The sequence below is a fragment of the Ictalurus punctatus genome, chromosome 7 (genome assembly GCF_001660625.3).
Source record: "Ictalurus punctatus breed USDA103 chromosome 7, Coco_2.0, whole genome shotgun sequence".
Lineage (NCBI taxonomy): Eukaryota > Metazoa > Chordata > Actinopteri > Siluriformes > Ictaluridae > Ictalurus > Ictalurus punctatus.
The window spans coordinates 3,865,509-3,880,468 of NC_030422.2; the positions used below are offsets into that span (position 1 = coordinate 3,865,509).

The 14,960-nt window shown below is 40.0% G+C and overlaps 1 protein-coding gene across 1 annotated transcript in view; it reads left to right on the plus strand.

Annotated features, from left to right (window-relative positions):
• tnr (tenascin R (restrictin, janusin)) overlaps window positions 1–14,960 on the plus strand; it is a 69,020-nt gene that overhangs the window by 15,521 nt on the left and 38,539 nt on the right. The window contains exons 3-5 of the mRNA XM_047156613.2: window positions 9,292–9,555; window positions 11,259–11,374; window positions 11,714–11,864. Coding sequence (XP_047012569.1) covers window positions 9,292–9,555; window positions 11,259–11,374; window positions 11,714–11,864 — 531 coding nt within the window. The remainder of the gene's footprint in view (window positions 1–9,291; window positions 9,556–11,258; window positions 11,375–11,713; window positions 11,865–14,960) is intronic.

Genomic DNA, 14,960 nt, shown 5'->3' on the forward strand with positions numbered 1-14,960 from the left:
GACTTCATGTTGGAGCTCTGCAGATGAGACAACCTCGTGGGTCTCCTGCTGGAGCTCTGGGGATGATACCTCCTCGTGGGTTTCATGTTTGAGCTCTGGGGAGGAGTTGGCCACATTGACCTCAGACTGGAGCTCGGCAGGTGCAACCACCTCATGGGTCTCAGGTTGGAGCTCTGGGGAAGAGGTCACCATGTTGACCTCTGGCTGGAGCTCGTCTGCTGAGACCACATAGTGGGTCTTAGGCAGGAGCTTTGGGGAGGAGGTCACCCAGTTTGCCTGTTCATAATAGGTGGTGAACGGCAAGTCAGGTTTATCTATAAGGCAGGCCTTCCCCAAACACTCATCCAGGTTGGGGGGCGTACTCTGGACTCCCAAACTCCTTTATTAATAGTCCCACAAACTGAGTCACATTGTGCAGACCCTTTGAATCTGTATGGGCCAGATGCTCCGCCCACTGGATGGCTTGGCCAACGAGCGGGGAGAGTATGAACCCTAGTCACTGCCTCTGGTCAGGCTTGGGGTGTGGCAGGCTCAAAAAATGCAATTGGAAGTCAAAGAGAAAATACTCAGGTTAGCCAAAAAATCCATCGTATGGCTCTGGGGAATCTGTGGCTACTCATTGAGGAAGCTTAAGAGAGTCGAGTCTCAGTAGGGTGTTCCTTACTACTTTGGCATGATGTCTCCTCTGTCTTCCTGCTGCATCCATGGTTAGGCGAAGTATTCTGTCATGTATTCCACGTAATGGAGATTAGGATGGATGCAAATGTAGTTAAGGACTTTTATTTGAGAGAGGCAGGCAGACAAATCCAAATCATGAGACAAGAGCATGGTCAAAAACAGGCAATAGGTCAGGCGATCTGCAAACAGGCATAAATGAGGCAAGGCAAGAATTAAGAACAAGAAACTAGAAACAAGATCAAAGTACATGAATCAAAACAAGCAACAGGGTATGAACACTTGGTATGGTGATAACACTCAATACTTCGCAAAGTCATGGTGTTCAAAAAGTCTCTTTTATAGCATGGAGTGAGTAAGTGTGAGATTGGAACAGGTGTGTGTGATTAGAATTCCGGAGAAGATGAACGTGTGTGGGAAGTGTACTCCATGTTTGTAGGCCACAGTGCAGGATGGGAAATGTAGTCACTGGTTTGCTGTGATATGACAGGTGCACTCTATGTTAAAGCAGTAAGGTGATTTTGCGATTTTGTCATGTGAATGAGGACAAAGAGGGTGTACAGTGCCCATGATCAAAAAAACCTTTTATGCACACTTTACAGAAATAATTGACATATTCTGTGTCAAAACAAAAACATTATTTAGAGGAATGTAGACAGAGTTCAAGGTGTAGAACCTCAACACGCAAGATCATAAGCATAAGATGATAAGCATAAGATCACCCATCATATAAGCCATAAATCATGAGCCAATGTGTGCAGACTTTGGGGCGTTAAACCAATTTCAGCACATCGTTTGCTGGCTTCTCACTGTACTGTGAACAATGGATGATCCCTCACAGATTAGCAAACCTCTCTTAAACTCATTGATCTAGGCCACTGGCCGAGGCGTGGTGGCTGGCTTACAAGATCAAAGCCCTGTCCCTTTGGGAAAAGGGGGGTGACTCACCCAGACAAGCCCCAAGGACAATCAACACAGGCAAGCCTCTTTGTTCTCTTATACAGTTCACTTTCTTTATCACGGTCTTTATCACATTGGTCATGCCAACTGCGTCAGGACACCTCTTATATTCTAAAAGACCAAAGACTGCAAGAATGACAACTGAAGTTTCCTATTTTCTTATATGCATTACCCTGTAATAATCATTCTTGTGACCACAAAGTTGCATATGTCTTATTTGGTATGTGTGTGTTCCTTGAGTGATTTTCTGAAAGATGAGAATAAGGAAAATCGAGTAGAAAGTTATTAGGTATAGGTACCAACAGTTGGGACTAAAAGTCTGATATACACTCTATAAAAAGAAGAAAAGAGAATGCATGCAATTATGTGACAACAAAGGCAATGGACTGAGTAAAATCATGGGCTGAGAACGTAGCTACACCCCACCCCAACTTCATGCTGATTGGAGCAAAACCTTTTGGGTTCTACCCAGTTAGGAAGAGTTAAAACCCTTGGACACCATGGAACCAAAGAGTTCTCTTAAACCAACACTTTTCAAAGGTACTCGCCAATCAGCATCTTTAGGGAGTCCTCATCAACTGACAACATCTGTAAGAGTCTTCTTCAACCAGCATCTTCCAGGAGTTCTCTCTTCAACTAACATCTGCAAGAGGGCTCTGCAATCAGTATCTGTGTGAACTGGTTCCTGCAAAGCTTCCTAACTCTAGTCATGAAAGAACCAGTAGAACCGCTGCCAAGCCTACGAGACTCCACCCCATTCACCATTCCTATTGGTCCTCCTAGACGCCGCTCAAAAGCAAACAAACCTCTGACATATCCCCACCAACCCCCACCAAGTTTCGTCTGATTTTAATAGCAAGTCTCTTGACTGTTTTTATGATTTATTGTCTTAAGTTGTCCGATTGTGTTACAGTACTCATAATTTGTGTTAAACATCAGGATATTATTACCGTTGGTAATGGGATTAATATCCAAGCTACACTTAAGATGTATTAAGTTCAACTCATCGGTGGACGAATAGTTCATCAGCTGTTGAAATATTAAGTTTGCACATTTCCTCTGTTTTGAGCTCAATCTCACAAAAGGAAAAGCTATTTTTTCCCCTACAAAGGGTACAACAGGAACAGAAGGAATCATCTGTGTGATACATTTAGAAAAGTAACCGAATGACCTTCTTGTCATTAGAATTTGCCTTTAGTTGGCTGCATAATACTTCTAGACAAAGATCAGTCTCAAGAGAAGTCCATTTTTACACACACGCACACGCACACGCACACACACACACACACACACACACACACACACACACAGTTGCAGCTTTATGATGCAGCAGTTGGCCAGAATAAAAAAAAATGTAGGTGGAGTCACTGCAGCATATGGCCAAGAGCTACACTGCTAATTAAAATTATCTTGAGCAAGACTACTCTGTGAGCTGTGTCCAGTTGTGCAAGTCTCATATCAGCACTAAAAATAACCCTTTCAGAAGATTATTCACATCTGCATCTAATCTTGGAGAACTTATTTTTTCTGGTGGTTCAGAATTTTAGGAAATTTATAGTTTCTGTATATCTGAATAAAAATGCGATTAAAGGGAAAAACAACATTTTACATATTCTTATGCTTTTGGACTATGTAAGACAACTCACTCCTGGCATTGGGGCATCTTCAAGGCGATTTAATGTTAACTTTAGTTATACATGTTGCCTAGTGTGGTCAGACAATCTACTACACCCCATGTGTGAAAATCAGCACTGCAGAATCTGCTTCATGTGGCAGGGCCACTCATCAGACCTGCTGGCAGTTTTGTAATAAAAAATCTAGCATGGACAAACTATCATTATCATTATTGCACCTTTAGCTCACCACAGTTTGGTTCCATTTGGCCAGTGCTAACAAGGGACTCACCTGCTTCACATTAACTATAGTCAGGGAGATCCAGACCCACAGACTCCTGGTAGGTGCCGAGTACCTGTCATCTCTCCCATTGGTTGTACCCCATATCACAAAAATTTTTTTGTGGTGCACACTCTTGAATAGCAGGGTGCCTGGATACAGATGATAACATCACACATTGTTGTAAATCTTTCTGTAGAGTTCTGCTACCAGCCAAAGCCTTTTCAGGGCTCAAAGGCAATATCAAATCATGACAAACTTGGTGCTGTGCCCCAAGAAGGTGCAATAGAAAAGCCCCCCCCCAAAAAAAAGCCCCACAGTCCAAAACAATGGGTTCTATTCAACTTACTTCCTTATTCAGAGGAAGGATGGTGATTTTTCTCATTTCTCGGTTTGAGAAGGTTGTTACTGAAGGCCCTCCCCTACTGGATGCTAAGCTTATTATATTAAGTTCATACAGGCTGCTTATTATAATTTTCCCATTGCCCTGGAACACAGATGCATTCCTATCAAAAGGAGTCATCGCCATCAGAGGGAGCTAATCACATCCCTTACAGGCTGAGGAGTTGTGTGGTGTCACAGGGTATGCAAGTGTCTGACCCCCTGGTGTAAGGTCAGAACACATCAACCAACTGGTATAGTAGGCCATCTGGACTTCAAGTTCTTGTTGGCTGGCAAAGGGTGGCACAAGGTCAAGCAACTCTCTCAGCCTTGCACAGCATCTGCACAGGTGGATTAATTCATTACTGGAAAAGGTTTGATGAGACACCAGTACCAAGATAACACATTGCTGGTTATGGAAGCTGTTTTCCGAATTGCTTTCACTTCATCTGCTGGACCTGGTGCATTGCCCAATTCTTATGATCTTTTATTGAGGGACTATGAGACAGAACAGAAAGTCTCCATTTACAATTAAGATGTATGTGGCAGTCAACGCAGAGAACCACAGTACTATAGAAGGCATGTCTTATGGGTATCATATCCCCTTAAAGCATCTGTCAGCCAGGTCATCTGTGTCTGTAGGTCTAGACTCTGGGGCTGAATTGAATGCTGAGGAGTATAAGCTGGCAAGCCAGGAAACACTTCTGAACGCAAGAGCCCCTAGAACATGGCCACTGTATGCCCTTATGCAAAAAAAAAAATAATTGAAGAGTGAGAGATGGGTGTGGTTGGATAGAAGGTCCTAGTATGTTTTACATATTTTATTATGGATATTTTGAGGGAATGATGCGGGGAATATGACTCATATTAGAAATAATGAAGGCAATTTTATTTACAGTGATACTTGGTGGTGTTTCTCTACAGCTGTTTCAGCTTTCAGAGCTATTTTACTCTCTCTCTCTCTCTCTCTCTCTCTCTCTCTCTCTCTCTCTCTCTCTCTCTCTCTGTCTCGCTTTTGCTCTCTCTCGCTCTCTCTCGCTCTCTCTCTCTTAACCCAACACTCAACTCTTTGTAACTTGTCAACTGGACTCCTGTAACAGACAATAGCACTTTTTTTTATCATTATTCATTTTGTATTAGCATTTTTGTCTGTAATTACAAAATTTTACAGTAAATTAATATTTAAAATAATATCATAAAGACGGTCATTATTTACTTATTTCTAAGGCCTTTTTGCTGAATTTCTGTGTTAAACTCTGGTGTTCTGGCTTCATAAAATTAATTAATGCAGAAATGTTTTCTACAAGATGTATGCCAGCTGAAATCTTACTGATAACCCAGCCATGATGTACTGTATGTATTATGAAATTCCAAATGTACCTCTATTACAGCATGAGATCATGGCCCTTATGTGAGACTTAAAACTGCTGATAGAACAAAACTGCTACTTTATACGTATCTAACTTAAACCGATGTTTTAGCTCCCGATAAAGAAGAGAATGCGTTCCTCAGTAATCATTTGAGGAAAGTGAAATTGTAAGAGTCTGTGGGGGCTGAAAGAGTGTTCAAAGTGTCACTATATATCTTTGGTAGCAAGAACTTGATATTGATTTAAATTAAGCTTTTTTACTGGTCCTATTCTGATACTTGAAAACAGGACTGACAGTGAGCTAAAAAAATAAAAATAAAAAAATCCGAACTGGGAAGGAAAATAGTCTGCTACCATTTGATTTAACACATCATTAAGTCTGTGTTTTATGTTCTAGGAGACTGCTGTTTTTGTTGTTGAAGGTTGGTCATGGTCAAATGCTTCACTATAGCAGCAAAGTATGCAGAAATTGAGTGTGTGCAAATATTAGGGGCTCATCTGACAGACTGTACATGAATTTACGTGTACTAACTACTAATACAGCAAAGTTTGTTTGCTTTGTTATAAGCTCACAGGGTAATTAATATCTAAGTATTAATACCAAAGGAGCTCCCTCTGGTTCTTTTCTCTCATAGGTTGTTATTCCTAACAGCTCAGTAAATGATGGCTATATGATGGTGGCATTTACTGGAAATAATGCATCATACTGTACAGTCCCCTACAAAACTACTGGACAGCAAGGTCAATTCATTTATTTTTACTGTAGACAAGGCATTTGGGTTTGAGATCAAAAGATAAATATGAGAAGAGAGTATAGAATTTCAGCTTTTATTTCCTGGTATTTATATATTGATGTTTTAAATGACATAGAACATGGAACATTTTGTATCAGACCACCCAATCTGTATGCGAGCAAAACTCTTGGACCATGTGATTTACAGGTGTTTCTCAAGAGCAGAAATATAGAGACCATACCACCTGATGCAAACCACTCATCAGCAGTAAAAATCAGAAAGCCAGATTGAAATTTGCAAAGAAATGCAAAGATGAGCCACAAACGTTCTGGAACCAAGATTAACCTCTACCAAAGTGCTAGAAAGGCCAAAGTGTGGCAAAAGAAAGGATCTGCTCATAATCTAAAACATACACGCTTATCTGTGAAACATGGTGGAGGTAGTGTCATGGCTTGGGCTTGCATGGCTGCTTCTGGAACAGGCTCACTGATCTTTATTGATGTTATAACTCTGATGGTAGCAGCAGAAACCATTCAGAAGTTTACAGGAACATTTGGTCTGCAGATTTACAGAGAAATGCATCCAAATTAATTGGGAGGAACTTCGTCATGCAGCAAGACAATAATCCAAAACACACTGCCAACTCAACAAAGGAAGGTTTGAGACTGGCCAAGTCAATCACCAGTCCTAAACCCAATTGAGCATGCATTTCACCTCCTGAAGCAGAGACTAACCACATCTGACAACACAGAACTAAAAAAAGACCTACACATTCTGCATAAAGTGCATGTGCAAACAACACAAGTCAGTACAGTAACTACTAAAACGGGACAATGGGCACAGTAAGTGACAGTGTAGTGCCGACCAGTATACAGTTCTATTATGGAAGTGTTCGATATAACAGGTAGTGCAAAAGAATAACAATATATTAAAATAAATAAATAAACAAATACATGCTTTGAACATAAACATAACTGTGGCTGCACAGGTATGGATGAGTGCCAGTTCATGAATGGAGGGTGAAGCCAGAGAAGGCCAGTGGTAAGGGGTGCGCACCTGTGGGGAATTTTTCTGTTCTCTGTTTCAGTGAGACGAGGCAAGGATAAGACAGAGAAAGACATGCGCCTCGAAAGAACAAGAGAGCATGACACTAACCATGTGTTTGTAAAAATAAAAGAAACCCCAGAGAGAGAGAAAAAATAATAAATCATGGGAGTGTATCAAGACTGCCTCTGCCTTCCTTCACTTTGCCCCAACTTTAGAGACTGTCACAATAACATACTATGACATTCTATTCAGCAGATTAGCTTATACCATATGTGGACATTTCAGTTATTGTGGTAGCATCCAGGTAAAGAGTATAGTCATGACAAGAAATTTAACATAATACAGTAGCATCAGTACTTCTTGATGATGGGTGTGATAGCAACGGGATGGTAGTCAAGGAGGCAGGACACTGAAGACTTCTTCGGCATGGGGACAATGGTGGTGGCCTTGAAGCAGCTTGGAACGACAGCGCTCCTCAGGATGTTGAATGTGTCAGTGAGAGTATCTGCCAGCTGGTCTGCACATCCTCTGAGAACTCTGCCAGGAATGTTGTCTGTACCAGTGGCTTTCCCGTGAGTTGATTCTGCGTAGAGTGTTTCTCACATCAGCCGTGGTTAGACACAGCACCTGGTCATTGGGAGGAGGGATGGTCTTCCTCGTCGTCACATCATTTTGCGCCTCAAACTGAGCATAGAAACTGTTCAGTGCATCTGGAAGGGAGGCATCACTGTCACAGGTGGGTGATGTTGTCCTGTAATTGCTGATGGCCTGAATGCAGGTCACCGCTGTCCGTGAACTGACTGTGGATTTTCTCAGGTCCTCAGCAGTGCACGCACCTCTGCAGTCAGCCACAGCTTCTGGTTGGAGTGTGTGATCATGATCTTGGAGACAGTGATGTCCTAAGTGCATTGCTGATGTAGCTGGTCACTGATGCCGTGTATTCCTCCAAGTTGGTGGAGTCGCTGTCAGTTGCAGCTTCCTGAACATGTGCCAGTCAGTGTGCTCAAAACAGTCCTGAAAAGCAGAGATTGCTCTGGTGGCCAGGTTTTCACAAGCTGCATAACCTGTTTAGAGCGTCTGACATGTGCTCTGTATGCTGGGATTAGCATAACAGAGATGTAGACTAGACTGAGTAGCCAAGGTGGGGGTGGGGCTCCTCCTGTTACGCGGCGGGGATGTTTGTATAAACAAGATCTAATGTGTTTGCCCCTCTCGTTGCAAAGTTCACATGTTGGTGGAATTTAGGGAGCACTGATTTGAGATGCATGGTAAAAATCTGCATGACTAAAATCTCCGGCGATGATAAACACCCCATCAGGGTGTGTGTTCTGCAGTTCACTAATAGCCCCATACAGTTCTTACAGCGCTTCCTTAGCATTAGTGCTGGGGGGAATGCACACTACAGTTATAAGAACAGTGGTGAATTCCTGTGGCAAATAAAATGGTCTGCATCTAACAGTTACAAACTCCACCATGTGCTGTAAAAATCGAGCTAAGAGACAAAAATAGCACCATTTTGAATCTGGAGAGGCCACTGCATGCTATTGCCATGCCGCCATCTTGACCAGCTGGCCAGGCTCCGGTAAAAGCCGGGAAAAGCATCACAAAAGTAGAAACCAACAATTTGGTGACGTCAGTGAGTGACAATCCTGATGCAGTTATTGCAAGCAAGAGATATCCAAGCAAATTTTAAGTGTTATTTTCTTTAATTAACTTTTTTTTTAATGTTTAAGACAACTAGATGTTAATACCAGAAAATAAAAGTTGAAATTCTAAACTCTTGTCTCATATCCATCTTTTGATCTCAAACCCAAATATCTTAGTGTATGGCACAAACAAATGAATTGTCCTTCTGTTCCAATAATTTCAGAGGGGACTGTATGTCACTATGTGACTTTGTGGGAAACTTTCATATTGGTGCTGTCAGTTATATATGTACATAACATTATGTTATGTTTTAAATAATGTTGGCTGACTGATTTTCCATTTGCAACAAAACAAAAACACCCACATACTAACTCCCAATGCCCAGGATGTCTGTCAATATCTTTGTCAAATTTTGCATTTTAACTTTCAAAACTTGCTTTTTAATGCTAGTTCTCTTCATTCCATATATATATATATATATATATATATATATATATATATATATATATATATATATATATATATATATATATGAACATAGTAATATACCATAACTCGCACCTCCCCATCCTTCTATCCTTGCAGTGGCACCACCTATGAATTTGCGTGTGCGTGGATTGACGGAGCGTACTATTGACATAGAGTGGGACGGGTCATCAGTTGTAACAGACTACTTGATCACTTATGTTCCAACAAGTCCTGGTGGAGTACAGCTGGAATTGAGAGTTCAAGGGAATGTGACCTCCACCACCATCAGTAAGCTGGAGCCAGGTCTGGAGTACAACATCAATGTGTACACTGTCATCGATGATGTCATCAGTGTGCCTGTCAGCACTGTGGTCTCAACCTGTGAGTTATATTTTTGGTTCAGATTTTGCCACTATTCATCACACGACATTGTAAACATGGGTTAGAAAATTGCTCTCAGTCTGATACAGTATTTCTGAAATAATTTGACTTTGCAAAGCTGAACTTCATATCCATATATAATCTGCAATTCAGCCATATATGAGAGATCTTGATGTGCTATAATTTCTGTCTGCAGTGTTTGGGCAGTTTCCTTGTAAAATCTGTACAAGTTTGTTTATATTATTGACATATATGACTTTATACAAAGTTACAAGTCAAGCATGATACCTTCCAAGCATATAGGCTAGTGATATAAGTGTTGCGAGACAAACATTCCACCAGCTGATCAGAAATGAGTGTCGCACAGTTAACATAAGGAGCCATAATTAGCACACGGCTCGAATAATAGTAGTATGGTTAACTGCAAGTCTCAAGGGGATCAACACTATCAACTGCAAGTTTGAAGGCAGGATGGAATATTATGCAAATGAACCTCATTTGTCAGTGGGATACAATTCAATTCATGCCACTTACTAGGTAGCAAATTGGTAGAATTCTCCAGGATCCATTGCAAGCACTCACTGCCTGTCAAACTATGTGCATCTAAACAAGAACTGCCACAGAAATAACAGAAATAATAACCCACGCTGGATAAACCTCTGCTGCATGAACTAATACAGATCATTTATAGATAATTGTGTGAATGGGAGCTAATTGAATTTGAAAGGGATTGGGCCATGTAATTAGTATCTTGCTGTTATCAAGTGGGTTGGTTATGCTTTTACCAACATCTGTACTTAGGAATGACAGATGTGGTAAGATTAAAATAGAACAAATGGAGCAAGTGGAGGAGTTGATTTTATAAGATCCTAAATTGTCACGTAATGGAGGCTGAGACGAATGCAAGTGCAGATAAGAGCTTTATTAGAGGTAGGCAAGCAAATCCAAATCAAAAGGCAAAGGCATGGTAATAAACAGGCAACAGGTCAGGTGATTGGCAAATGGGCATAAACTAGGCAAATAAAATTATGATCAAAACTGTTGCATGGAAACGAGGAACAAAGATTTAGTACTGAGTCGAAACTTACACACAATACTTTGTGACGAACAATGAGACACAAGGAGTTTAAATTACAATCGTAATCGGGGTGAAACATAAAACAGCTGAATACAATGATGTCACATACGGGAAAGAACCAATGACAATACAGGGGCGGAGACACGACAGAAATCCTAGCTGCATGCTCCCACGCTATATACAGTTCAATATACTGTAATGTTATATACTGTTAACAGTATATATACAGTATATAATATACAGTTATATACTGTTATATACTGTTCAATATAACTAACAATATAAAGTTCTAAATCAGAATTTTTTAAAAAGTAGATTTTTTTTTATTTTTTGGTCTAGTGATTCACATAAAAGAATAACATGCAATGTCTTCTGTAATCTTATTTATAAAATTGTTAATGTGTTTGTTTAGCATTTGCTGAACCAAATATTTATTTCATTTAAAAATATTTCTGATAACCCCGTTTGTTTATTGACACTCATATTATCTGTACTTCCTTCAGGAAAATGAACAAACAAAAAGTAAACAAACATACAGTAGGGAAGTGGAGAACTGCATGAAAGTGTTGATATATCAACCGTAGTGAAGACAAAAGCAAATAATGCATCAGTCTGTGCCTTCCAGATCTCTCAAATCCTGATGGTCTACTCTTCAAATCGGTCATGGAAACATCAGTGGAGGTTCAGTGGCAACCCTTTGACTACTTGTTTGATGGTTGGGAAATAAGCTTCATTCCCATGGTAAGAATTTTTCTTCCTAGGTTCAATTGATTGTCCATTCAACATCAGTTTCTGGTGTAGTAAAGATCCATAATCATTTACAAGAATGTGCACTCTTTAGTGCTAAGCCAGACATACCCAATAAAAAGCTTCAGCTCTAAATGCTGAGGCTTTCATACTCCCAGTCCATTGTAAAGTCCTAAGAAAAGGTGGAGAAATTATGCATGCTTCATTTATTTGGGAAGAGAAAGCTGTGTGTGTGTGTGTGTGTGTGTGTGTGTGTGTGTGTGTGTGTGTGTGTGTGTGTGTGTGTGTGTGTGTGTGTGTGTGTGTTCATTTGTTCATTTGTTTCCGCCACAGGACAATGATGGAGGAATGACCACCCAGCTGCCCAGCACCATCACATCCTACCATCAGACTGGTCTAAGGCCTGGAGAGGAGTACACTGTGAATCTGGTGGCACTGAAAGACCAAGGCAGGAGCCAGCCTGTCACTGCCACCGTTACCACATGTGAGTTTGTCTAGCATTTGTTCAATGACATGCTCCTCCCCTCAATTTAATGTGCTTCATGTTTTTACAAATATCTCTTTTTTATCTCTAAAATTTACTGATGTCCATGTGTACCTGACCAAAATTGATGGTCTTATCCTGCTGGAGTATTCTTAACATACATCATATCCATCATATGTGTTAGGGTGGAATAGTTACCACTGCATTCACTCATGAAGCCTAAAACCAGAACATTGGTACTGGGCTGGACCTGTAAAATTCCACGAAAAATCACACTGCCTTGGAAATGGAAAATGTCACCTTGATGAATGAGCAGGCCTGTCAGCAATTACGGACTTCATTAAAAAAAATTCCTTTGTCACATAGAGACAGAACGATTAGATTCAATTGAACTTCTCCAGAGCAATACAAGCTATATGTCTATTATGAAAAGGCCATTAATTTTAGTCAATCAATATTAAAGAGGCAATAATTATGAATTTGAGGTTATTAATTTATTACATGTTCACTGCAGCGAAATAAGTACATGAGTAAAATATGTATAGGTCCACACGTGGGTGCTGAATGCAACTGACAAAGAACTAACCCAGAACCCTCACCCTTTGGCTTAAATCTTACAAGAAAGAGAAAATATAAATCCAGTATATTTAAAACTTGCGATTATCAATAAACCTTAAAAGTGAGGAAATAAACCAAAGACATTAATAAATGGTATTCTCTGTCTAAGTAGTATTTAGTCAATGACTTAGTACTAGCATGATGCAATTGAGACATCCTATGAAACAATTTTAAAAAATCTCATTTATATTAAGTGAAATACCAATACATATTAATTTTAAAAGATAATCAGTGTGCTTTACTATTTTGTTAGACATTTTATTGTCCCTTTATTATCTTCCTATTAGCTTAGCATCCCTTTCTTGCTACATTATTTAATTAAGTCAACTGAAGTTTCATAGATGACCTTTTGGAAGCCTGAGGAATACACTGAACGTTATGAAAATGTTGTACTGGATTTGTAACTTTAAATATCAGACCTGTAACTTCATCACTTTATTCTTCTTACCAAGCATTATAGCTAGCTAACACAATAGATTGTTAGCAAGCTAGGTAAGTACTCCATTGATATGTAGGGAAAATTAGCTGTTTGGGTTAAGTTTTTACATTCTCCACCATTATATGTAAGGAAAATTAGCTGTTTAGATTGAGCTACCTGTATTCTCCACCAAATAGGCAGGCTAGACTAGCAGATAGGCTCAAAAGCTGAAATTTGGCTAATTTAGTATTTCTGATCAACTCTTCATCCAGCTATAAACTGAACTTAGTCTGTCCGTTAATTATGCGTTAGATATTACCTCCGTGGCCAATGGCAATAATATCCTAAATACAGTGAAACATTATTTTAAGAGCATGTAGCAAGATTGGCAATTCAAGGCAAAAGACATCATAAACAATAAGACACGTATATTTGTTCTACAACACAGAAACTAATCTAACACATAAACATGCGCACACACACACACACACACACACACACACACACACACACACACACACACAAAAGCGGGGGAGAAAATGGCTTTCAATAAAGTTCCAAGTTTTTAATTTCACTTCTTTAGAAGGGCTTTAAACTTAATAATATATGCACCAGATTAGCTAGCTCTCGAGGTACTGAGCTTGCCTGTTTAGGGGATTCCCGCGATGGTTATTATTCAGTGGTCTGGTTGGCGTCGAGTGGCGTCTTGGAAGACCAACCGGAATGATGAATGAAACTGCATCTAGTATGAGGAAAGTTTAAAGAGCTGGTGGTGGGAGGTTTGAAAGTTGGCGGGCTCTAGGCTGGGTCTCCGAGGAGATATTGATTGGAGGCTCTCCCCGGCCTCTATCCTTCCGATGAGGTGAGATGAGAGTGAACCAAAAGACGGAAGTGGATGAGACAAGAAAGAGAGGACAAGAAGAAGAGCATGGCAGAAAATAGTTGATTGCCGTTGTTTTAAAGATGTGTTAATTTTCACAGTCATTGTTTCCTGTAGGCTGTGTGGAATGCTCTGATTGTGCGATGTATGAAGAGCTGATTCAACAAAGGAAGGCCCCCACCCTTTCTTCCTGAAGTTATCACTTTATGGGTGAAAGACCTTGGATTTTATCTGTTGGGTAAGCCGTCTGGTTAGGCCCAAAGGCCTAAATTGCATGTGACAGCAGTATTTGTGGTTGAGATGGTTCAGCCCTGGCTCAGGGATGTCTCTAACACTCGCCCCATGGATTAGATAAGGCAAGTGCAAACAGGCATTACTTAAGTGGCTCTTCAATATCTGCTGGGTGAGGATTCATTGCATGATCCCTATGGCAGCCAGAGCTATATGTTGGGTTTTCTGTCTGAGAGTGTCCATGGTTTTTGTGTGTCTATTTTTTGTGGGCCATATATCCTGCTTGTGGTTGAGATTCTACAGATATGACTCTACAAAAACAATAGCCAAACTCAATCACCTTAACTCCATTGTATTCATAGTTATGGGTGTGTTCCATATCTATACCTATATTAAAATACAGGTTCATAACCAAACAGCACAATAATAGTATTTGTCTTTCAGTGAGCTCTGTGGCATTCTCCCTAACTGAAAAGTGGCTCTTCTTCATATCTTCTTCAATATCTTCATTCCCTTGCCTCTATTTAAGGGAGAGAGCAGGGGAATGCTTTTTGAATTATTGTCAGTCACAACGTGTGCTCCCACTTCAATTCAAGCATAAATCTGGTATGCAAATGCATCCAAGTGCAAAAGATACAGAGTATGATTTAATCTAAGTGGCATATTATCTTTAATTTTATAATTAAAATGTCTGTACCTTTTATGTACATGTAGAAACTCTTCTTGCTTTTGCTAGCTAAGCTAATGCTAAAGATTACATGTGTGGTTACTGTTTATATTCATAAACAGTTTTGAGTTAATTATCATTTCACTCAGTTCAATTAAACTTTACTGTCACTATACCAATACAAGGGGCATAGGTGTATAACAAAACACTGTCAGGTTACTTCTCTTGTGCAAGTAAACAGACAAGTAAACAGTAGAAAAAAGAAATCATAGGTACATAGAC